A 25,103-nucleotide genomic window follows, 5' to 3' on the forward strand; every position below is an offset into this window, starting at 1 on the left:
AATTTGATTAATTTAAATTTGATGTTTATTGCCCAGACTTATGTTGATGCACAGACATAAGCATTCTGAAGTCCAGGCAATATCTTATACATCTCACATCATTCTAAGTGTTTTTCATACACAAGCAAGGTAATCCTAGTGTGCTTATGAGATGCTCTGGCTGAGACCGAGGGAAACATACTTTCTAGGGATAAATACCTAGGCTAAGTCCAAATTTTGAAAAACTAATTAAACTGAAATTTTAAAATTATCTTTCCTAGAGTTTTAAAACTAAGCTGTAAAAAAAATAAATAAATAAAGAGGAATATTTTCAAAAATAAGCTCTATTCTACTAAGCACATTTTTATTTGTCTTCTAAGTACACTGATACCAATCCAAATCTTTATGTTCCTACACATAAAGTATTTGATTTGGTTCAATTTGACGGATCAAAAAATAATTTGATTGAAATCAACTCCTTAATATTCTATTTCACCCAGTCTAGATTGTCAAATATGTTATTCCTATGGGTGACTATGAGATGGTTTTGTGTTTAATTGAATTTATTAAGTTCAATTAAGTTATGAATTGGTCAGATTAATCAATTTTAATAAATGAATAAGATTTATTAATTAAGATTTATTAATTGAGATTTATTAATTGAGATTTATTAAGATTTATTAATTGAGATTACATCTAAATTTTACCCAAGTCCATCTCATCCTTTACTAAATTATCAATCAGGGAACCTTATAAGTTTTTGTGAGACGGTTAATTTTATCTTTGATTTAGATTATCATCTAAGGATTGATTTACATTTGAGTTAGACTCAGCTTTTACAATAAGTCAATTAAATATTCATTTCAAAGATTGGCTTCCAAGCTGTGGCGAGGCATTAGGTCTTCTTGGGTATGGGATCATCCACCACTTCTAGACAAAGTCTTTCAAAGAAATTGGATATTTAATTTTCTTATTGAAACCCCTAGGTCTAACTAATCAAGTGTAAACGACGCCTAGGTCCTTATTTATCCTAGTCTAAGCATACATAATGAAAGCAGTAACTCAAGTATCAAAAAAATCTATTTATTAATAAAAATGATTTTTCTATTAGCTGCCTTTGGATTATAGCCTCGATAAGGTCTATCAAGATAATGGATTTGATCCTTGGGAACCCAATATTGACCCAGTTCAAGTTTGACTTGGGGGTCCATGCTTAGACTAATTTTCTATTTGTTCTATTTACAATCGATAAGTAAGATTTATATTTTTGTTTAGCCTTAAATCCAAGTCCGAATTGGTTGTACACAACTCTTTGTTTTCCAAGAATCAGAGCAAGATTCTTGGAACCCAAAGTGAACTGTTCCAATGTGTCCTTAAGTTCTTTAACTTGAGTTTTCAAATTGGAATTTTCTTCCTCAAGTTATTGGACTTGAGTTGAATTTCCATTTTGAAATGGCTCAGTCAAAGGACTTAGTTTAATCTTCTCCTTAAGAATTGTTACCTCCTTTTGGAGTGACTTGACTTGGAGGTTGGATTTGGCTAATTTACGCATCAGATAATTAACTAAATTATGCATGTGGGAGGTTCTTACAGTGGGGTTAGGCCCTTCGGAAATGGATATAGATCCATGGCTTCTCTCGGATTCTGTTTCTTAGCCGCTTTCGGTTTCTGATTCGTCGACTTGTTCCTGGGCTGTAAGCGCGAGGAAGCCCATCTGTTCAAGCTCTTCGTCAAAGCCTTCTGAAGAAGACTCATCTCATGTCGCCTGCAGTGCTTTCTTCTTCCTTTGCTTCTTTGTTTCCTTTTAGTTTAGATAGTTGGTTTTGATGTGTCCCTTATTGTTGCAGCCATAGCAGGTTACCTCGGACTTCATTTTTGGACTTGCTTGCATCACCTTCTTGATGTCCTACTTGGTGAATCCTTTCTTCTTGTTGTAGAGTTTTCGTACCAGATTTACCAGCTCAACTATGATTTCATCGTCGTCATCTGAGTCTGGTTCTTCTTCGGACTCGGGTTCAGTTCTGTGCTTTGCTTTTGCTTCCCGTGTTCTGCTCGTGCCTGCAATCAAAGCAATACCTTTCTCGGCCATAGGTGTATTAGTCTATTCATATAATTCAAATTCTAAGAATAATTCATCTAATCTAATTGAGGAAAGGTCCTTAAAGACCTTGTAAGCATCTATTATTGATGCCCATAAGGTGTTCTTAGGAAATGCATTCAATGTATACCTGATGACATCGTGATTTTCCACCTTCTGTCCGATTGCTTGAAGACCGTTGAGAAGGTCTTGGATGCGTGCGTGTAGTTGACTCACATATTAGCCATCCTGCATTTTTATGTAATACAACTTATTTAAAATTAAATCTCTTTTACATACCTTAGTATCAGAGGTCCCTTCATGTAGCTCAATTAGCTTTTCCCACAAGTCTTTGGCAATTGAGAATGGGCCTACTCGGTTTAGTTCCTCCTTTGTTAAACCACATTGAAGAGTACATGTCACTTTGGCGTTGGCCTCAACTTTCTTTATTAGACTTGCGTCTCAGTTCTCGCATGATACTGGTTTTCTAGAGCCATCGAGTGGGAGTGAGATGTCGGTTTTGATGATCATTCACATCTCAAGTTGGGTTTGGAGGTAGTACTCCATTCAACCATTTCAGTAGCCAAAATCTTCGCTGGAGAAAAGAGGCGGGCGAGCTATGTTGTAGCCTTCTTGGTGGGCCATTATAAAAGCAAATCTCGCACACAAAAAGAGAAAAAAGAAGCAAATGTATCAAGACTTGGTCTTGGATTAGTAGTGCGGTAGAAAAATAAAACTAGCAATTCACTAATTAAAAAAAATATTACTGTTAATTTTAGTTTTTCAAAAAGAACCTCCTCTGCTCGATTGGCGGTTTCACCAATTCAGAGCGGCCTGGCTCTGATACCAATTGTAGGATCGTAGACATGCTAGAGGGGGTGAATATCATGCCTTGCTTTTTCGTTCGTTTCGTAAAACTTAAAGTAAATATGCAGTGGAAATAAAGAAAGAATCAAAGGCAATTGCTAACACGATTTCTTTTACTTGGTTCGAAGCTTATGGCGACTCCTACTCCAAGGCTCGCACGTGAGAGTGCTTTCGATGGGCAATCACTATAAGCTCGAGAATCTTTTACAAATAGGTAAATACAAGTATTAAACTTAAAAGATTATACCGACAATACAAAAGATAATGGAAGTAGTCGTCGATTGTCGAAACAGTAGTCGAGCGTCGTTGAGTCATTTCGGCGTAGAGCGCAGCTTTGAAGATTGCTTGTAGAATTGTTGTACGAAGTAGCTGGCCGAGACCCCTTTTTATAGTAGCTTCAAGCCTGATCCAGATCCCCTGATCTTAGAGATCAAGCTTTGACTCGACCCGGATCGGTCGACCAATCCCCTAGTTCGGTCAATCGAACCTGCTGAACTTGCCCGGCCTCCCATCCAGATGCAGCGTCACTAGATAAAGCTTGCGTTCGGTCTACCGATCCCTTTGTTCGGTCAACTGATCCCTCTGTTCAATCGACCGATCCCTCTGTTCGGTCGATTGATCCCTCTATTCGGTCGACCGATCAGCCGATGGTCTCTTCCTCATCTAATTCAATCAACTCATTCGACCAAGTCTCTGTCTATCTTCGGTTCGATTGATTGATCCCAAGGTTCGGTCGATCGATCCCTCTGGTTAACCCTTCACCAAGAGCTGGATTCTGATCCTTTGTAAACTGGGGTTCGATCAACCAATCAAAGCTGAGTCTGACCCTGCAGAACTGTTAGTTTCCTGCAAAACAGAGTTAGGCAAATAGAGCAAATAATATTAAGTTGACAGCCTTTGGACTGTCTGGTTCTGACTTCGAATTTCTTCCGGAAACCCTAGATTGAATCGACGGCTATTATTCCCTCAACGGGGAACACGTCCTCACCTACTCCTCTCAGGAGAGTTTGCGTGTTGTCAGATCAGTCCTCCAGACTGACTGGACTTTCTGCGTAGGGCTACTGTCCCCTATGACCTAGGGTTACCACTCCCTAGGGTTTTCCTCAACCTAGGATTATCGCCCCCTAGGACATAGGATTACCACCCCCTAGAGTTTTCCACCTGCCTAACCGCAGTTAGGACTTATCACCACCTAGAGTTATCGCCTCCTAGGACCTAGGGTTACCACCTCCTAGAATTTTCCACCTGCCTAGAATCCACTAGGACTTTGCCTAAGTACACTTAGGACTTTTCCTGTAAGCTCATTCAAACCTGTTAGATAACAAGTAATTTTAACTTTGAACCTTTTGTCATTATCAAAATACAGATTCGATCGTCTGATACTTCTCGCACCAACACCACCTTGATCATCTTGTGCTCAACTTCAAACAAAGTATAAAGAACCAAGGAGATATCGAGAAGGATATAATAGAAGGCCTTGAACCTTATTGTAATCTAAAGAGACTTCTGATTCAGAACTATGGAGGTTTGAATTCCCCATGTTGGTTGGAGAAGAATTATCTTACAAATCTGGAATCAATTCGTCTTAATTGGTGTGCCAGGTGCGAAGATCTTCCACCATTGGGTCATCTCCCTTCTCTGATGGACATATTTTTTTTAAACCTTCTAGTAGGAAGAATTGGTGCCAAATTTTATGGGGATGCTAATCAGGTCTTCCCTTCACTGCAAGAACTAACATTTCGTGACTTGAATGAATGGGAGGAGCTGTCTGAATCAGACAGTAGGCCAATTTTTCCTTGCCTTAGGAAAATGAGAATAGAAAATTGCCTTAAGCTAAGAAGAATCCTGGTTCTCCCTTTGATATCAATGAAACAACTTGATATTTGGAATTCCAGTGATACCTATCACGCCCCAGATCTCTGGTGAGTGCAACCGACGTTGTTTAATAATTAAATATCCAATTAAATATCGTAAAACAACAAGCCTCATAGTGCAGAAAATGATCAAATCAGTCTATTTCATAATTAATCAATGTCTTTTACAACTCAAAATCCGAAACAAAATGCGAAGCAATTACAACTAGAATAATCATAAGCATAGCGGAAATCTACAACTCAAAATCCGAAACAAAATGCGAAGCAATTACAACTAGAATAATCATAAGCATAGCGGAAATCTAAATTGTTTGATCTTTAATTCATCCTTTTCACCAATCCAAACATGATCTCTTCCTCCTCGTTAATCTATTTTTAATTCTCATATGGGGAGGGAAGGTAAGAGGTGAGTGTTTAGGGATACACTCAGCAAGTGGGGGTCGAATAAACATAGAACGACAAAATACGAAACATAGCAAAACATTCGAAATTCATGACAGGATCATAATTCATAAAACATGTCAAAAACATAACTTAATCAAAAACATATACTCATAGCATTGTTAATCATCTTATTTTTCATGGTATTATTAATCAATCTCCTATATGTAATTCTTCCGAGGGGTGAGGTCATATATCGATTATTATTACCCACCGCATTATGACCATAACTTGATATCTTATCATATTTTTGGAAATCCCCTTTTACCATATCCGACTTGAGTCATAACAGTGCATCTTAGAATTCAGAAAATAGAATGAGCGGTATAATGACTAAAAATTACGTGAAAAACAGATGTGAATTGTAGAGGCTAGGAAACGGTAGCATATATCGAATGGTACAAAAGATAATGAAACAGAGACTCAATACGAGATCAAAAGCCAACTTGCTTGGTCAGAAATTTCTTTGATTTTGGATAGAAATTTTACGGGACTTAAACTTGCACTTGTTGATTGAAACTTGGGTAGAAACTTGTAAAAGAAATACGGTTGAGGTTTGGACGAATTTCTACGGCACTTGGACTGATAGTTTTCAGCAGTTTGACATTGATTTTTAAAGGATTTGAGTATACCTTTGGAAGACAATGTCTTGATTATTTATAGGCCAACTATGGCTAGATGAAGGGGTGGCCAAGGCATATGAAGAGATGGCTAAATGAAGGGTCATCCATTAAAAAGGCTAGGTGAAGGGTGCTAGATGAAAAATCATTCATTACAACTTAGCATAGTGCCCACTAGGCTAGGTGAAGGGTCTTGACGTCTCTGTGTACGTTTGGATTGATGATATTGTTCTCAAACATGTTTGGGCAATACTAGGAAGGACCCTCAGAATCCAACATTGTAATGATCTTTCTTGCTTCAACCCTTGAGTCACTGCTCAATAATGGCCTGCCATCCTTGCTTCAAAAATTGGAAATGTACAGATGCATTAAATTGACAGACCGGTGCAGGAAGGATGATGGGTCAGGTTGGCCACTAATTTCAAATATCCCCAACATCCATATCGATGGTGAATCAATACAGTAGAAATAACAACAATACCAAGGAGACTGGAGTTGGTTAAGGTATGTTTTGTTATTATGCATTTCTTTGAAGTTCTCAAGTATTTATTTATTTTTTTATTAAATAGTTTATTATACCCATTTAGCTGCTGTAACAATATAATTAATAAAGTTAGTTACTTAGTTTAAAGTTAATCACATAAAGTAAAAAAAAAACATTGTAATTAAGTTTTGGAATTATGAAATAATAAATGGTTCAGGGATTTATCATAAAACATAATATATATATTTAAGCATAATAATAAGCAATATTATAGCCCCCGGATAATGGTGCAGTGATAGAACGCCTTCTTGGTTTTCTAAGAATGATTGAGTCTCAATTTCGGTGAATTAATGGATAAATTTTCTTTAATGAATGGTTGACCTAAGAACACCAATGTATATATTGGTAAAAGAAAATATTTACAAATACTTTTTAAATCCTATACATTGATTTGAGGATTTGAGGTATGGTCCAAGGAAGGGGCACTGCATAGGAAGAGGAATTGGGAGAGTAGATATAGTGAGATTGAGAGAGGATGGCTTTAGAGAAGTTGTAAGGGGTAGGGGTTAATATATAGAGATCACTTGATACCTTTTAACTCTCTGAATTCCTTATTAAAAGAAATAAAGACGCATAAAAGGAGATGAAACAACTTAATTGAGAAATCATCTCATTATAATAATAATTAGATTAGGTTAGAATTGATAATAGGGATAATTAGAAGATAGAATTAAAAAAAATAAAAGGATAATAAAGATTAAAGCTAAAATTGCATTCCTTTGTTTTTGCTTTTTTCTGGATCTGTCATTTTCCTTTTTATAAATGAACATTCCTTTGTTGTTGTTATTTACTTTTCTTTCATGTCTATTAAATGTCCTTTTCCCTTGAAACTCACTTATTGGCTTCCAAGAGCAAAATGATTGCCAAAGCAAGTTGCAAGAGGAGTTTGCTACAATGAGATCCTTCTCTTTTGCTGGCTCTTTTTTATAATTAGCAGCAATCTCAGGTTGCTTAGAGACTGTGTGCAGAAACTAAAGCTTGATGGCCATATATTAACAAATGGTTAAGATGGTTCAAAGAAAATGCTAAGATCATGCATGAACATGTGTAGATCATTATATAAATTCATTTTCTCCGACAACATTCTCATAGTAATTGCAGCGAATCATTAATTTACAAAACTCCCAATAATATGTTTATTTTACAGTACAGAATGGATTCAAATAGGAAGCAAAATTCATAGCATGAAGGCCTCAGTAAAGTTGGGGGTTGCTTGCTGAAAGGTGAAACTACTCAGATCAGGACCAATCAATCTGAGCTGAGTTTTTAAAGGTTGCGTTTAGACATATTAAATTTGACGAAGGCTAAAGGTATCCAAGGGCAACCAAAGCAAACATGCGCAGGTGTAATTAATTATAACGTAAGTAAAGATACACTTACTTTGCATTTGCTATTAACTTTGTTTAATATTGGGGATGCATAACTCGTGTCCTGCATGAATACTCTGTAAAGCATGGAGTATTATATGTTTTCTGGAGTTGCCATATCTCAAGAGTAGCATGACAGATTTGGCCCAACTCAACAATGAGATCAATGGCATGAGATGTGAGAAGAAGAGTGGGTTGGAAACAGGGGCTGTGCCTTTTCCCTCACCTCACCTGATCAGCCTGATCAGCTCTTTGCATACCTCTTCTGTTGCAGCCAGTATTAAAATAGGAACTCGGAGGACTGTATGTTGAAAAATATCTTGTGGGAGTCCTTCCTGCCTTCGGACGTTGATGAGATACTATCACAAAATGAGGAACCGTCACATCAACGGCCCTCTAGAGCCGGTCCCACGGATATGGAGGGGTACTATCACGGCCACACATCTGGTGGATTACTCCTCGAGGAAGGACCTGTACTTCCGCCTCCTCGTCAATGTGGGAAAACTGGTAGGTAGATTCATGTCAAGTGCACAATATATCAGGGCACTGATAATTCTGAATTTGATTACACAAGTAGTGCTGAAATTGACTTGTTGTTCAACTACAGAGCTTCCAATTGGATAGGTCAATGGGGAAGAAGACTTACATGCTATCTCTGGAAACCATGTATACCCTGGGATCCTCATCCTCAGCATTGTCGATGGATTTCTCTTCCACACTCCAGGTAAATTCTAGCTTGTTTCTTTAAAAAAAATTGCTTTACCTTATATTGCAACTATTTTTAAGGAAGAGCATTGCCACTCTTTTACCCTCTTTTCAAATGCTCACATAGTTTTAAAATCGTTTAAATATCTCCTTTTCCTTTCAAAGAATTAGTTTACTTGATGAAAGATTGACATGGCGCATATCTGGCACACCCACCAAATCATTATCAATTTATCATTACTTTCATTATGAGAATTATAAAGTTTTCATGAGTTTCTTCTTTTCAATTGTTCAACTACAAATGTGAATTTTCAACACTCATGTTTAATATGATGTTTGATTCACTACAAGTTTATTCAGGTTTAGTAAGCAGGCAGAGTTTTTATCTATTTTCTGGCTCGAGATTGTCGGCTCAATAGACAGTCGATTGCCCTCCCAAAAGACAATGTATACAGCATACATGATCTACAAGTTAAATCCCGATTCATATGGTGTCGATTCCAATTCCCAAAAGGCCAACATCAAATTAGGAGCTCATTCACATGAAAATCGCTTCTCTTTGGTAGCAAAAGAGCAACCTGCTTTCTCTTTATTTGTCATGCAAGCCAAAATAAAAGACAACAGCATAATCTAATTTAAAAAACAGCATGATCAGTCAAATCCTAGCTCAGACATTTTAAACAGAAAAACCTAAGATTAGCTCTTTGATCTGGTCGTTGGTGGATGCCCTATCCAAAGCTGTCCTTCCATCTGCATCCCTCACATCGTACCTGGCACCTGCTCTCATCAGCTCCTCAATCTTAGGCACGTCACCATTAGAGGCAGCTAGCATCAGTAAGATATCCACAGGATGAACGTCTAGGTTTAGCAGTGCTTGTATATTCTCAGCCATTCTCATGTCATTGAAGTACTGCAAAGGTTAAGAGAGACGTCTTGATCATTTATCAATCCAATTGAGATTTCCAATTCCAAATTGAACTATAGGTCAAGTAAATCACTGTAACAGGGTTAGGAATTTACCTGCCGGACATCGTCCCGATCAAAATCATCCCGCGTCATGGGGCCGGCGGTGACGACGCGATTCCGGAGGCGGAGCCAGAAAAAGGCACTGGATCCCTCGTCCGGCGTTACCTTGGCGCCGAAGCAGCAGAGCCGCCGGCGCAGGACGTCGAACGGAGAGCTCAAATTCTCGTCGGAGGAAGAAGCAGGAGGCGGGAAGGTGACGGAGGAGGGAACTTGGTAGTAGAAACTGCAAGGAATCGATGCCATGAATGACTATTGTCTGCCTCGATCAATCTTCTCCGGGCGCGGGAGGGAAAGAAGGGAAAAGATGGGATTTTTAAGGCGACGGGATCCGGAATGTGAGGGAAAGGGGCGGTGGAGGAGGAGATCACGGCGAATGTCTCCTGATTCGGAAGGCAACAGATTCAGTCATTCAATGCGATAAATATTGTGGATAAGATCGCCATTCTTCTCGCTTTACCGTATCTTCATCTCCGTCATCGCTATTCCTACCATTTTAGATAAATTAGCGTTGAGATTTCTTTCTTTAAAAAGGAAATAATTACTAATGCTATTCCAAGTCAATCTAATATAAATGGAAATCAATTGACCAAAAAGTCAACCCAACCGAAATAACATAACAAGCGACACCCCCACTCGTTGGTCAGGCAAAAAGCTTTCGAGCAATTTGTCTTTCATAATCATAATCCTTTTTCTGGCATCTCACCAAATCTTTTATATTTCTTGCTTTTTTTTATTGGTGGTGTACACATGGTGAAAGATGATTCGTTAATCTATTTTTAAATTAATAGGAAGAAAATCATGAATAATTATTAAAAAAATAATTAATTTTATTGATTAGTCTTCAGACGACTGATCTGATCCATCCAATTTTTTCGCCAATGACTAAGGCCCAGAGAAAGAGCAAATATGATGGTGTACAGCACACAAGTTGCAAGCCAAATTTTAATTGTATTTCTGTGCTTGGAGAATTGAATATTAATTAATTATATCTTTGTAGGTAAAAGTTGTTTCTATTGCTCAATTCGCGCGCTAATGATTCATTAAATATTCAGTAAATATTTTTTTTCCCAGTTTTATTAAATACTTTATAAATTAAACGAAAATATTTTATATAAATTTAAACTTTGTGGAGCAATTAACAACTAGATCCGAATCAAACATGCGTTACACTTCCTTGGGTCGTGCTTCCCATTATGAATGGTCAACTCCACCCCAGTACAAGTCAACGCCGGCATGGATCTTTAAATAGATGTCAAACGAATCTCCGCCCAACGCCATCTAATGATCGATTCTTCCCTGCTCCTCCAAGCACGACGCAATGCCAGGCTACGGAGAACAATTAGCCATCGGATACCTCTCCGACTACAGCGAAGAGGAATCCGATACGCAGGAGAAGGAGAAGCAGATATCGGTGGATCCTGTGTCGCTGAGGCAAGCCACCAATTTGCAGTACTCTGCCGGCGGCGGCCCAGCTAGACCGCCGCCGGTGCTCCCGCGGCCCAAGTTCGTGAGCTGTAGCCTCCCGGGCTCAGCCATCTCCTCGCCAGAGCAGCAGCAGCGCGATTATTACCGATCCCGGTTCGCCTGGGAAAGCAACGCGTCGCTCCGCCGGAGCAAGTCCTGCGGCGAGGGAAGGATGTCGACGACGTCAACGGAATTCATCGACATCCCCTCTAGGAGACCCAGCATCGCTTCACCAAAAGTATATATGAATTGTAGAATCTTCTTAATTTTTATTTGTTTCGATATCGAAATTAAAGACGTACTCTGTTCAATTTACAGGTTATTTATCAGAAGAAGCAATCTTTCGGCGACGTCGCCGGCTCTCGTCGCTTCGCCAACGTAGCCAACCACGACGGCAACAGCTTCAAGCAACCCAAACCCGCCATTCCTCTCCCTCCGTCGAGCAATCAGGGCGGCGGCACCGACGATAAGTTCAACTGCGGGTGCTTGTTCCTGCCCGGCCTCACTCACAAGAAGAAACCTGAAGTGTTGGATCGCAAACCAAGCGCCTTTGGCCGACATCTAGACGATCGATCTCAATCTCCACAACGACAACAACGCGAAGAAGAAATAGTGAGGACAAAAATTGAAGAACCGATGCTGCAATTCGAGAAAGCGAGATCGTTAGTGAGCTCAGTTCAGGAGACGGTGGCTGGTGGGGCTGCTCCGCCGTCGAGCAGGATGAGCACGGCGTCGAAGGCCGCGTCACTGGAGAAGTTCTCGTGCGGCTCCTGGTCGTCTTCGGCGCTGCTGGGGAGCGACGGAAGCGACGGACGGAACTCGTACTTCGACCTGCCCCTGGAGCTGATCCGTATCGGCGGCGACGAGACTGACTCGCCGGTGCGGACGGCGTTCGTGTTCGAGAAGGAGCTAGTGAAGAGGGGGTCGTTGAAGAAGGTTGGGTCAGCGAGGAAGTCGTCGCTGCAATTGAACCGGCACGTCCGGTTCTCTACGTCCTCGGGGCCGGTATCGTCGTGCCCGGCCTCGCCGGCGGCGGCGTGCATCACGCCAAGGTTGAGGAGGGCCAGGGAGGAGTTCAACGCCTTTTTGACAGCCCACAATGCTTAATAAATATTAATGTGTTTTCTATTTGATGAATTTTAATTTAGCTAATTATTGTGTGATTAAATGTTTTTTTTTCCTTTCCAAAGATTGTGTAAAGGTCGTGAAACTGATATGAATACAAGATTATTATGCTCTATTAAACCTAGAAACAAAATAATTTGACTAAATTGGTTAATCAAGTTAATTAACTAGTCCATCAATGGTGAAGATAAAAATAAATATTACTGTAGTCTAATAATTCTTTAATGATTCGTTGGGCTGTAAGTAAACAGAATCCTCAATAAATAACGTTATGTTCATTCATAAGAATCAAATTACAATGCAGATACACAGACATTAAATGAGCAGATTAATTGAAGGGACTAAGGTTAACTGTTGTCCAATTGAATATAACATTCAAAGGATTCCTCACGTTCTATTCCAAAGTTTTCAGATCCCAAAATTGGAAGAAAGCCTGACAGAACAAATTAAAGAAGCAATAATTAGAGTTAAGGATCTTACTATTAGACTGATCAGCAATCAGCATAATGAAAAGTATCAGATTATTATTCGATTGCAGTATATTAACTTCAGAAAGATAAATCAGTAATGAAAGCTATCCACTGTAGTTTCCTTGATCTTGGAATGCTGCCTCCGGGGCTATGATGTAGTGGTAGAACATTCATGTTATCACCCAAACACTCGTAGTTCAAGTCTCAGTTATGATGAATTTGTAGGAATTTTTCCTCCAAATTGGGCGCACAACTAAAGGATGCTGGACTCTTGGATTGCCCGCTGTGAGTGCTTTCCAATTTATCCTGATGACCGATGGAAAACTTTCGTGAGACCGGACCGGTCATCCAGGCACAACATTACCCAACCTAATTAATAATCATTTTTTCTTGATCTGGGAATGCTAATCAGCAAATTGAACGACGCTCGTTCTGAATTTGCTAGAATATCTTTCATACCATATTCTTAGTGTGGGACATCTCGAAATTGTTAAAGATTGAAGCGAAGCAGGCAATTGTTCACTAGCAGAGAAATGGAGCTCTGGGCAACCACTAAGGACCATGCACTTCAAGGCTGAAAGAGATTGTAGACCTTCAACATAGTAAGGCTCATATGTTGAAGTCGAGGAACACTCAATAGATACGAGCTTCGGACAATCCGAAACAACAAGTTCTTCGAGTATCCTAAAGTTGTGCAGTGGAAGAGCTTCCAAGTTTTCAAGGCAGGAAATCTTCAAAGTGGTGAGAGCAGTTAGCCCTGGTAGTGAATCCAGCAGCATCCTCTCGCTCCATCCATTTATCATCAGAGATCGCAAGGATGGAAGTTCAATGAGTCTGCAACCCGAGCAATTTTCTACAGCCAGCACTGACAGGTAAGAGAGGTTGCATAGTTCGTCCATCGCTGCAACATTAGAGACATGCAAGCTAAGAAGTGCAGCAAGTGAGGAAGGCAGCTCCAAGGTCAATGCAGGACAATCTTCAACTTTTATTTCCTGAACAGAGGGTGAAAGACATGGCAAGCCCCTCAGCTTCATACAATCTTGTACGATAAGCTGTCTTAGGATAGGAAATCCACCATCTGATGCTCCCTTCCATTCCTCCAGACCTGCCATGCTCATCAATTGTAGCCTTCTCAGAGATTGAAAACCCTTCTGTGAACCGTTTCCATAAAATGAAAGGTCGATGGATGTTATGCCATTCAATCTCTCTAAGTGAAGTTCCATGAGATATGGCAATTGACCTAGAGCAGGAAGAAATTTGCAGTTGGGGCACAAGTCTAGCTTTATGCTTATTAGATTAGAGTATAGAGGGCTGCAAAGCCATTCAGCTAATTTCAAGCCTCTATAACCTCTTATAACTAGCTTGTTCAGGCTAACATTAGGTTGAAGGTACTCAAGAACTTCATCAGCCTCGCAATTTGTATCATCTACGGATCTGAGAGAAGATGTTTCCCACTCCAAATGCAACATGTATATGCGTTGTTTAGTCAAGCAAGCATTTCTTGCCTCTTCGACACTAAAGATATCATCGAGCTTCACTTCTTTCAAATCAACTCCTAAAGACAGAAAACAGAGGGTCAGAACATTTCAGAGGCTTTTCTTGAAATGCAGATGCTGATTCTTTTTGTTAATTCTAGAGGATTATTATAAAGATAGAATATATTGAAGCAGCGGCAGTTAAATTTTAGCTTTCTAAACTAAACTAAATGTAGCAAAAGCTAATTGTTCATGCTGCATTTGAGCCCATGCATGTGAATCAAACAAATTAGGCAAAGCATGAATCAAAATAGAACCACAAGCAGTTCGAAAGCTATAAAATTAAGATTGAAGTGAGAATATGGTATCTTAATATACCTAGTAGATTTTTGACATGGGTCAACTTGCCAGCAATTCTGCGGTACCAGTTTATCAGTAAGGTAGATTTGGTGATATCAAGCAATTGAAGGCTTTCTGGTACTTGGTACTCCGGCAAGAATTTGAGCTTGGGACATTGAATGACCTCAAGATTCTTAAGGGAACAATGTTGTTGGATGCCCACAAGAGGGGAATTCTCAGAATACAACGTTTGGAGGTTGGAACAGTGTGAGATGTGAAGTCTTTTCAGAGAAGTAAAGTTGTCTATTGGAAGGCACCTCAAAGACGGACAAGAAGTAACTGTAAGTTCATTTAGATGAGGGAAATGACCATGTTCAGCACCAGACCATTCCACCATTTTGTAAATTGCACTTAGTCGAAGCTTCTTAAGTGATGGAAATCCCCCATGAAAAAATACAGGGCCAATATATTCCAAGCCTTTGATACTTACCAAAGATAGATGCTCAAGTGATAATAATTGTCCAAATGCTGGTACAGTCGAAAGAAAACAATATTGAATTTTAATGGTGACTAATTTGGAGTAAGAAGGATGACAGATCCACTCTGATAATTGACCATGCTTATAGTTGGCAATCCTTAGTTCCTGGATATTAGTGTGAGGCTGGAGATACTGGAGGACCAAAGGAGCATTTTGGGGAGATCTATTATGTTTACCCCAATCCAGCTCCAGAGCAGTAAGACCCGGCTTGCCTTTCAAATCGGCTGTCCTTGAGTCTTCCACATCAATAACATTCTCCAAATTCAACAGCTTCAGTTCTCCTTGGAGATTCACTAGGTCCTTCAGTTCTGCAATCCGAGCGCGCCCATGCTCCTTGGACGTGTGAAAGTCTGGTAATTCTTGTAGTTTGGTTAACCTTCCAATTCCCTCTGGGAATGATGCATAATAAGTTTCGCTATGAAGATGCCTTAGGTTAATCAAGTTTGATATACCCCGGGGTAGCTCAATGCTTTCGTCACTGTACCACTCTAATGTCTGGAGGTTCCTGAGAGAACAGACTGATTCAGGGAAGCCTTGGCCTTGAAAACTCAAGCGTCCGATTCTAAGGTAGTGGAGATATTTTAGGTTGCTGATAGAATCAGGAAGCCTGGGAGCAGGAGCAAAAGTATAATCCAACAACAAAACACGTAGATATCTCAGTTTGACAAACAAATCATTCAGGACGTTAGCATGAGGATGAGGCATTGGAGGCCATGAAGTACAGTTCACCATCAAGGTCCTCAAGGAATTAGCTTCTAAAAGGGGCTGTAAGTCTGTTTCAGTGGAAGTAGAATGAAAAGTTAATGAAGTATGACGAACCCCTTCAGGAAAATTGTATGCCCTTTCTACATTCATCCTACTGCCATCTTCATCTTGAAGAACATCTATCTTAAAGCACTCAGCACCAGAAACATACTCTGCAAGATCATGGATAAGATCATGCATGATGAAATACTTATTTCTTGCACACTGCTGGAAGAATGACCGTGCGAGCAGAATGTAAAAGTATTCACTGCCAACATCCTCGGCCTTCCTTTCTCCATCTGTCTCAACAAAACCTTGTGCAATCCAATGTCGGACAATTTTGTGCCTCAAAAAGAGATGCCCTTTGCCAAACAATGAACAGTATGCAAAGCATTGTTTAACTGGTGCCGGTAATTGTAGATAACTCAGCATGAGGATTGGCAAGATGGTTTCTTGAGAGCCACTGAGATGCCAGATATTACTCTCCAAGATCGCAGACCATTTATCTTCACGTTCTTCATTGCATAGATGCAATCCAAGGGCTTTCAATGTAAGAGGTACACCATTGCACTCCTTGACGATCTTCTTGCCAATTGTGACTAGGCGTTCGCCTGGTTCTCGGCCATGGAATGCATTTTCAGAGAACAATAACCAAGCGTCATCATCTTTGAGAGGGTCTAAATTGAAGGAGGGCATTGTGCCAATTGACCTCGCGACGCCATGACTCCTAGTAGTCAATAGAACCTTACTGTCCAAGTTTGCAGAAAGCAATGGCACTTGCAGGCTCTCCCAATGGCTACTACTCTCGTCCCACACATCATCCAACACGAGAAAGAAGCGCTTCCCTTCCAGTATCTTCCCCAATTCGGACTGGAGAGAATGCAACTCCGAGAGGAAACAGGGATTCCCGGTGACACTTTCCACCATTGCCTTGGTCAGATTGAACAAATTGAAGTCTTGGGATACATGGATCCATATCCTCAGATCAAAAAAATACTTAATTTGGTCATCAGCGTATACCTGCTGGGCAAGCGTCGTCTTCCCCAAGCCCCCCATTCCAACGATGGGGAGCACCAATAGCTTGTTGGGAATGGACCCTTCATCCCCCGATGGCCGCAGGAGTTCTAAAATGTTTTCTTTGTCTTTTTCCCTTCCAAATATAGGGGATTCCCCGTCCATGAGGCTACCGGTGGGCCGCAAGCGCCGGGCATCAGCAGATCCCTCCGCGCCGCCTTGCTCTCCCAGTTGAAGGGCTTCACTTTTCCCATGCAGCTCCACTAATCTCTCTCCCAGTTCCTTTATCCTCTGGCTAATAGAGGCCAGGGAGGAAAACGAATTGAGAAGGAGTCCGCTGTCGGAGTGGTTGAGGGCGGAGCGGATCTGGGGGCGGGGGAGCAGATCGTCGAAGTCCAGCAGGACGTCCTCGGCGTCGTAGGCCAAGGAAGTGATCTCCGTAAGCCAAAGCTTGGCCGAAGGGTCGCTCGCCTGACGCTCCTCCGCACCGCGGATGGCGACCTGAATGCGCGTCAGGTTCTGCTTCAGAGCCGCCATGTGTTTGCTCAGATCCGAGAGGAACGCCGGCCGGGTCCTCGATGGCGGGATAGAGGCTTCCGATGAGTCAATGAGACGCAGAACTCGGGCGAACGTCGCGAGCGCCATTCTCCTTCCTCTTCTTTGTCTTCGTCTTTCTCAGTCTCTCAGCCGCGCGTAGTTGACCTGCATCCAATTCGAGTAAAAACTTGATGAAGAAGCAATCGTTAAGTGGATTATTTTAAAAGTCGTTGTCAACTGCTACGAACAAATCAAATAAATAATATTCCGCTTATGGATCTTGAAAATAAATTATTATTTTTTTAATTCGATCGAGAAAAATCACGAGAGCCAAACAGTAGTCCAATTTTTTTTCTTTATCATGCATTTTTCTTAGATATTCATAATAAATTAATACTATAAAAAAAAAATCGACAATTTCTTAAAGGGCGCATCGAAAATTTACAATTGCCCATAGGCTTCTTGAGATTTGAAACTCTTTCTTCTCTCAATTTAATTGCACCACGGTTGATATAAAATCTAAACACATATACATGTAATTTATCATAGGGATGTCAGATCTAGATATATATATTATAATATCATCTTTTATTACATATTAATTTTTTAAAAATTTAAATCTCTTAATTTATCAATAGATTTCGATTAAAATTTATTGATGGACTTAAAAAACTTGATCCATTTCAACACATGTAAATTTTTATAATGCTCCGAAGTTTAAATATATCATTCTTTATTATTTTAAAAAGTCAACATCATAACTTAATTATATTAGTACCATCATCGTGTTAACTTAAAAAAAAATATAGTTGCATGCTGGTTTTTTAAAAACCAGCACCTCATTTTTAAATTGTAGTATTAATTTTTAAAAATTAGAATGGTAGTTGATACAGGATATTAAAAGCAGACCTAGAAGTGACGTGAAAATCAAACTCAAGATGAGGTGGCAGTCAGAGTATCATCCTTTTTAGGACTTAACTCCTCACTCGACGCTAAAGCTTTTTGTATAAGGACGGCCGGCCTAAAGGAAGACCGGCCTAAAGGACGATCGGCCTAAAGGACAATCGGCCTAAAGGACAATCGGCCTAAAAGCCGGTCATGCTTGAAAGATTCAGTGCTCCACTTATGAAGAATCGATCGACACAAAGGTCGATCGAAATCATGACCCGCACCGTATAACTCTGTTATATACCCGGCCAGCCCAAAGTCCGGTCCAACGTATTTAAGTTTAGTGTTGCTCAATAAATGGCCGAACACCTCTATAGTCAGGCGGTCTTAATATACCTATCTCTTCATTCAACACCAAAATATATAGACTAAACCCGAACGACCCTAAAGTCGATTGAGCATATGAGGTTCAATTCTCTATTTATGCAATATTACTTTCATCTTACATATGCTTTCCTACAGTGCAGTATAATCTTTAATATAAATTAGACCGTTACAAGGTCAGTCGTACCTACAAGTATGAGCGTCTTGTTATCTAATAGTTAGTCTATCATCATACGACTGGTGGGTCCTAGAGCTGACTGGACCTGTGAGACTTAACTCCTCATTACTTATCCTATCTTCAACATGAGCCTACGAGCATATTGTCGACCGGACGTATAGCCAATTATACTTATGGGATTCAACTCCCTCTTCAAAGGGCAAAATACATTAGGATATTCTCGTTACAAAGCCAGTTAGACATAGAGACAGTCAGGATATCGATACTCCATTCATCCAAGTATTCATCTGAGCTATATTTCAAAAGATAACATTGTCAGAGAATTACAACACAGTCAAAATAATAACTATCAATCAAACAATATTCTTCGGTTACAATATATGCATTCAATGGAACCTTCTTACGAATGTGACTATACAACTTCCATTATTATTGTGAAGCTTACACGAGATGATTCATATACATATAATAGAAGATTTCTCGAAGAATAACTGTACAAATTCTAGATTAGTATACCTTCGATTATTCGACATCTTCTGACACTGAATATTTTATATCGCCTCATTATTACGGAGTTATGAGAAATGATATAAAAGGAGTTCTCTCATCTGAAGGTACATTTTACTGATATTTACATAATATTACTCCTTGCTACGCTTACTCAACTCTACTATAATTCTTCTCCACTTTTCGCTAGGTCATCTATTGATTTAGGCATTGGAGGACTTAAGCTAAGGACTTTTTTCTTAAATTTTACCCTAACATTCCATAGACTTACTTTTCCATATGCGAGAGGAGGTAGATATTCGGAGCTCTTTCTGCTCCACCAGTTTATTATCATCTCTTTCTCCCTAACACTATTATCATCCGTTTAACGCGTTATCTCCTCCTATTTTAAACCGAATTAGTAGTGATTGTTTAAAAACAAGAGAGAAAATTTTGATTTAATTTAAGAAAACTGTTGAAATTGGTAAGTATTTTGGTAGAGCTCTTGAGGAGAAATAGATAGTTTTTCTTGATTCTTAAACTTTTGATTACAAAGCCTTTATATAGACTTGAAAGAAACTTAGGGGGCAAGTAACCTAGCAACTTAGGGGGCAAGTAACCTTAGAAACTTAGGGGGCAAGTAACCTTAGTGATGAGTAAACTTAAGTGATAACACATTAACTTTAACACTCCCCCTTAATGTGTTGTCGGATTCCAAGTTTGGCTCGGAGCTGTTGAAATCTTTCTCTCGGAAGTGCTTTTGTGAAGATGTCAGATAATTGCTCCTCAGATCGACAGAACTCAAGTTGAATTTCTTTATCTTCAATTGCCTGTCGAATGAAATGATGCTTGAGTGCTATATGTCGAGTTCGGTTGTGGTGAACTGGGTTCTTAGCCATAGCGATTGCAGATTTGTTGTCGCAGTGTAGCACGGTTCCTTCAATCTGATGGTGACCGAGATCAGCCAAGATTTTTCGAAGCCAAATTGCTTGTGAAGTGGCTACTGATGCTGAGATGTACTCGGCTTCCGCAGACGATTGTGCAACACTTTGTTGTTTCTTGGATACCCATGAGAATATTGCTGAACCAAAGGAGAAACAGTACCCCGAAGTGCTTTTCATGTCATCTAAGGATCCACCAAGATCACTGTCACAATATCCGACAAGATTAAGTGCGTGATTCTTCTGAAAGCTTAGACCGAGGTCAGTTGTCCCTTGAACATATCGTAAGACCCGCTTTGCTGCCCCGAGATGAAAATGGCTCGGACTCTGCATAAATCTTGAAAGTAGACTTGCAGCATACATGAGATCAGGTCTAGTTGCTGTGAGATATAACAAATTACCAATGAGGCTACGGTAATAAGTGACATCCGCTGCTTTTCCTCCATCTTCCTTTTTCAATTTCTCCCCCATAATGAGTGGTGTAGAGACAGGATTGCATCCCAGCATGTTGAATTTCTTCAGAATCTTTTCTGCATATATCTTTTGGCAGATAAAGATTGTCTCTTCTTCTTGGTAGATCTCCATGCCCAAGAAATGTCGAAGTAGACCCATATCGCTCATTTCATACTTTTGAGCCATGTCATCTTTGAACTCTTCGATCATCTTCTCGTTGCTTCCAGTGAAAATTAGGTCATCAACATAAAGAGTGACTATAAGAACATCATTACCTTGCTGCTTGACATACAAAGTTGGTTCACTCTTGCTCTTTTCGAATTTTGTTCGGTTGAAATAGTTGTCGATCTCACTGTACCAAGCGCGAGGAGATTGTTTAAGTCCATATAGCGCTTTCTTAAGTTTGTAGACTTTCTCTTCTTTTCCTTTGAGGATGAAACCCTGAGGTTGATCTACATACACTTCTTCCTTCAATTCACCATTGAGAAATGCTGACTTGACATCAAGCTGATAAAGTTTCCACCCTTTGCTGGCGGCGAATGCAATTATAGCTCGGATTGTGTCTAGCCGAGCTACTGGGGCAAACGTCTCCACGTAGTCAATTCCAGGCTGTTGAGAATATCCTTTGGCCACAAGTCTTGCTTTGTGTTTTTGAATGGATCCGTCTGGGTTGTGCTTTACTTTGTAGATCCATTTAACACCTATAACTTCTTTGTCTCTTGGTTTATCGACGAGCTGCCATGTCTGATTTTTTTCAATTACACGAACTTCCTCCTCCATCGCTTTTTTCCATGGTTCTTCTTTGATTGCTTCAGCAAAGTTCTCAGGCTCAATTGAGCAATAATTGCATGTAGCATATATATCGCTCAATGATCTGTACCTTTTTGGAGTTGCGCTTGGGGATGAGGAGTTTGATGAAGTTGGATCAGTTGAGCTTTCTTCGTTGGGTTGAGATGAGCTTGAATCTGGTGTGCTTGGCTCAATTTCATCTTCTTTGTCAGTACTGATCAGAATGTCTTTCTTTTCAACTTTGTTTTCTTCCCAATTCCATAAAGCATTTTCATCAACTTGAACATCTCGGCTAATAATAACTTGACCCAGCTGTAGGTTAAATAGTCTATAACCTTTGCTCATGGTGCTGTAGCCGACAAAAATACATCTTTCGCTAGATTCGTCAAGTTTGCTTCATTTCTGTTTTGGAATTTGAGAATAGCAAATGCTTCCGAATACCTTGAGATGGTTCACCGATGGTCTTCTACCACTCCATGCTTCAAACGGAGTCTTGTTTGGTATGGCTGTGGTTGGGCATCGATTAGATAAATAAACGGCTGTGTAGACTGCTTCAGCCCAGAAGATTTTGGGTAAACCTTTCTCGTGCATCATTGATTTTGCCATTTCAACGATTGTCTGGTTTTTCCTCTCGGTAACACCATTTTGTTGAGGGGTGTACCTTACCGTTAGTTGCCTTTCTACTCCTTCATCTTCACAAAAATTGTGAAATTCTTTAGAAGTGTATTCTTTGCCTCTGTCACTTCTTAAGGTTTTGATGAAGCATCGCCTCTGTTTTTCGACGAGACTCTTAAACTTCTTGAATATCATGAATACTTCGGACTTCTGCCTCATGAAATAGACCCAAGTCATACGAGTGTGATCGTCGATGAAAAGAATGAAATACCTATTCTGAGCATGAGAAAGGGTGTCCATCGGCCCGCAGACGTCGGTGTGGATAAGTTCCAACTTTTCTTTAGCTCTCCATGATACTCCTTTTGGGAAAGGTAATCGATGTTGCTTTCCAAACGCGCATCCTTCGCATACATGTTGCTTTCCTTCTATGTGAGGAAGTCCTTGCACCATACTCTTGCCAGATAACTCTTTGAGGCTTTGTAAATTGAGATGACCGAGTCGTCGATGCCATAAGGTTGATGTCAGGTAGTCCGAGGTAGAAGCTTGATGAGCTTTTAGGTCGGCATAATTGATGTTGAGAGCGAAGCTTCGATTGACCATTTTGATCTTTGTGAACACCTTTGACTTATCTCTCCTGTCAAATATAACACATTCATTGTTATCGAAGCAGAGCTTGTACCCATTTTCCACCAATTGTCCGAGGCTGAGTAAATTTTGACTCAAGCTCGGCACACACAAGACATTGTTGATGCAACTCAGTCCTTCCTTCGTCTCGATGGCGATTTTCCCAAGTCCTTTTGACTTTGTTTGCTCTCCGTTTCCAAACTGAACAGGAGCATTGATGCTAATGTCGAGTTCAGAGAAAATTTATGAGATCGGTGTCATATGGTTGCTACATCCGCTGTCCAGCAACCATTTTCCTTGCTCGTTGTTGGTGGCCGTGTGACATACATAGAATGTTCCATGTGTCTCCTCAGTTGTTTGATTTTCTCCAACCTGATTTGCCTGATAAGTGTTCCTATTTCGGCAATCTTTGGCGAGGTGACCAAATCGATTGCATATTTTGCATCTCGATTGACCTTTGAACCAACAGTCCTTCTCGGAGTGATTTGGCTTATTGCAATTGCTGCAATTCGATGAGTTGTCTTTTCCTTTTTCTTTTGAGATACGTCCACCTCGTCCTCTTGATTTCCATCCAAATCGTGATTGGCCTTCTCGTTCGTTGTTACTAATTTTAAGCTTTGATTGGAATGCACCCTCTATTGGCTTCTCAGAATGTCTGGACAATCTTTGCTCGAACGATTTTAGGGACGCCATCACTTCTTGAACGGTGAGTGTTGTTAGGTCCTTTGTTTCTTCAATGACGGCAATAATGGGATCATATTTCTCAGGAAGACAGATGAGAATTTTGCGTACCAGCCTTTGATCTGTAATATCTTCACCATGAGATTTCATTATATTGACCAGATCAAAGATTCTGGTTGAGAATTCCATGAGTGTTTCTTTCTCCTGCATCTTGGCATTTTCGAAATCCTTGAGTAGTGATTGGAGCTTAATCGCTCTTACTTTCACATCTCCTTGAAATTCGCTCTGCAAGATCTCCCACGCATCTTTAGCCGTGTTGGCTCGCATGATTCTGGGAAATATAGCCTTAGTGACTGCTCTTTGAAGGATTGAGAGAGCACTTGCGTCGGCTTGTCGAGACTTCTCTAATTTCTTCAGACCGGCCTCATTGAGGGCAGTGGCTTCCTCGGGCTCTTGTACTCCATTCTCCACAATCTCCCATTGGTTAAGAGATCGAAAGATGGTCTTCATCTTCACGTACCAGAAATCATAGTCTTCGCCATTAAACTCTGGAATGAGATGGTTGATGTTTGTTAAACTCGAGCTGGCCATGGATTTGGATTGGTAGAACCTGGACGCTCTGATACCAACTGTTGAAATTGGTAAGTATTTTGGTAGAGCTCTTGAGGAGAAATAGATAGTTTTTCTTGATTCTTAAACTTTTGATTACAAAGCCTTTATATAGACTTGAAAGAAACTTAGGGGGCAAGTAACCTAGCAACTTAGGGGGCAAGTAACCTTAGAAACTTAGGGGGCAAGTAACCTTAGTGATGAGTAAACTTAAGTGATAACACATTAACTTTAACAAAAACAAAAGAGAAAAAAACAAAAGCCTGCAAAGAGAAGAAAGAATTAGAAAAACAAAAGTCAAGATTGACATAAGAGTAAAATATGAAAGTGGTGTAGTTTTGGATATATTCAAATCTCGGATATCTTTTGAGCAATTTTAAACTTTCGATGCGCCCTCCAGAAAATTACCGATGCCGTCAGTCTCTTCCTCTTTTTGTCCTAGGCTTTCTCTGTCTCTCATCCAATTCGGCCAAAAATTTGATGAGCAAGGCATCGTGAAGTCAATAAATTTAAAAAGTCGAAGTCGGCTGGTACGAATAAATCAAATAAATAATATTCTACTTGTAGAAAAATTATTTCAAATTAGGTAAATTATCAAAAAGATATTTATTTTTCAAAAACAATGGCATCCTATTAAAAATGTTGTTTTCAAAATATCCTTTATCCAACTATATTATAGTAGCTAGTAAATAACTGTTATAATAAGTAGAAGTTATTTAATAGATGTTTAAATAATTTTTAAATAAGTTGGTAAAGTAAATTTTGATATAATAGTGATTATGTGTAGTAATTTTGATTTAAATGAATAGTAAATTTTTAGCATTGTAGAAGTTATCAAGTAGCTTATATATGTTGAAATAGCTACCGACTATTTTTTACACCATTATAATAACTTTTACACCATTGTAATTAAACACTAAACCTTAAAATCATAAATCATAAACTCTAAAAACTATTATATTAAAATACTTGTATAATCCAAATTATTTAAACTTCATCAAAATTATTTTAAATTAATTAAAATAATTTTAAAATAGTTATAATAGCTACTTAATAGCTTTTACACATTGTAACATCTACAGAGTAGCTTTTACAAATTATAGCAGCTAAGGAACAATGTTGTAACAACTACTCGATAGTTGTTACACGTTGTAGCAGCTACTTATTAATTTTTACATTTTATAGTAGCTACCAATAGTTGTTGTAATACAATTAAATATGGGGTCTTCCAGAAATAAAAATTTGATGC

At 39.6% G+C, this 25,103-nt stretch overlaps 3 protein-coding genes across 3 annotated transcripts; 1 reads left to right on the forward strand and 2 right to left on the reverse strand.

Annotated features, from left to right (window-relative positions):
- Positions 1-8,881: 8,881 nt before the first annotated feature.
- LOC121981631 (protein LHCP TRANSLOCATION DEFECT-like) lies at positions 8,882-10,005 on the reverse strand. Its single transcript, XM_042534630.1, has 2 exons — positions 9,495-10,005; positions 8,882-9,384 (listed from the first exon to the last, which is right to left on the reverse strand). The coding sequence occupies exons 1-2, from the start codon at positions 9,741-9,743 to the stop codon at positions 9,151-9,153; spliced, it is 483 nt and encodes a 160-aa protein (XP_042390564.1). The 5' UTR covers positions 9,744-10,005; the 3' UTR covers positions 8,882-9,150.
- A 785-nt stretch (positions 10,006-10,790) lies between these two features.
- LOC121982368 lies at positions 10,791-12,085 on the forward strand. Its single transcript, XM_042535767.1, has 2 exons — positions 10,791-11,202; positions 11,283-12,085. The coding sequence occupies exons 1-2, from the start codon at positions 10,819-10,821 to the stop codon at positions 12,069-12,071; spliced, it is 1,173 nt and encodes a 390-aa protein (XP_042391701.1). The 5' UTR covers positions 10,791-10,818; the 3' UTR covers positions 12,072-12,085.
- A 265-nt stretch (positions 12,086-12,350) lies between these two features.
- On the reverse strand, positions 12,351-17,400 carry LOC122046066 (putative disease resistance RPP13-like protein 1). Its single transcript, XM_042606572.1, has 2 exons — positions 14,413-17,400; positions 12,351-14,114 (listed from the first exon to the last, which is right to left on the reverse strand). The coding sequence occupies exons 1-2, from the start codon at positions 17,312-17,314 to the stop codon at positions 12,964-12,966; spliced, it is 4,053 nt and encodes a 1,350-aa protein (XP_042462506.1). The 5' UTR covers positions 17,315-17,400; the 3' UTR covers positions 12,351-12,963.
- Positions 17,401-25,103: the final 7,703 nt, after the last annotated feature.

The sequence above is a fragment of the Zingiber officinale genome, chromosome 1B (assembly GCF_018446385.1).
Source record: "Zingiber officinale cultivar Zhangliang chromosome 1B, Zo_v1.1, whole genome shotgun sequence".
NCBI lineage: Eukaryota > Viridiplantae > Streptophyta > Magnoliopsida > Zingiberales > Zingiberaceae > Zingiber > Zingiber officinale.

Bases quoted from the DNA above. Each gene is read 5' to 3' on its own strand.
- LOC121981631 (XM_042534630.1), bottom strand. From the start codon at position 9,743: ATGGCATCGATTCCTTGCAGTTTCTACTACCAAGTTCCCTCCTCCGTC. The intron at 9,385-9,494 runs GTAAATTCCTAA...TAACCTTTGCAG, and splicing joins ATCGGGACGATGTCCGGCAG to TACTTCAATGACATGAGAAT.
- LOC122046066 (XM_042606572.1), bottom strand. From the start codon at position 17,314: ATGGCGCTCGCGACGTTCGCCCGAGTTCTGCGTCTCATTGACTCATCG. The intron at 14,115-14,412 runs GTATATTAAGAT...TTCTGTCTTTAG, and splicing joins CCATGTCAAAAATCTACTAG to GAGTTGATTTGAAAGAAGTG.
- LOC121982368 (XM_042535767.1), top strand. From the start codon at position 10,819: ATGCCAGGCTACGGAGAACAATTAGCCATCGGATACCTCTCCGACTAC. The intron at 11,203-11,282 runs GTATATATGAAT...TTCAATTTACAG, and splicing joins CCAGCATCGCTTCACCAAAA to GTTATTTATCAGAAGAAGCA.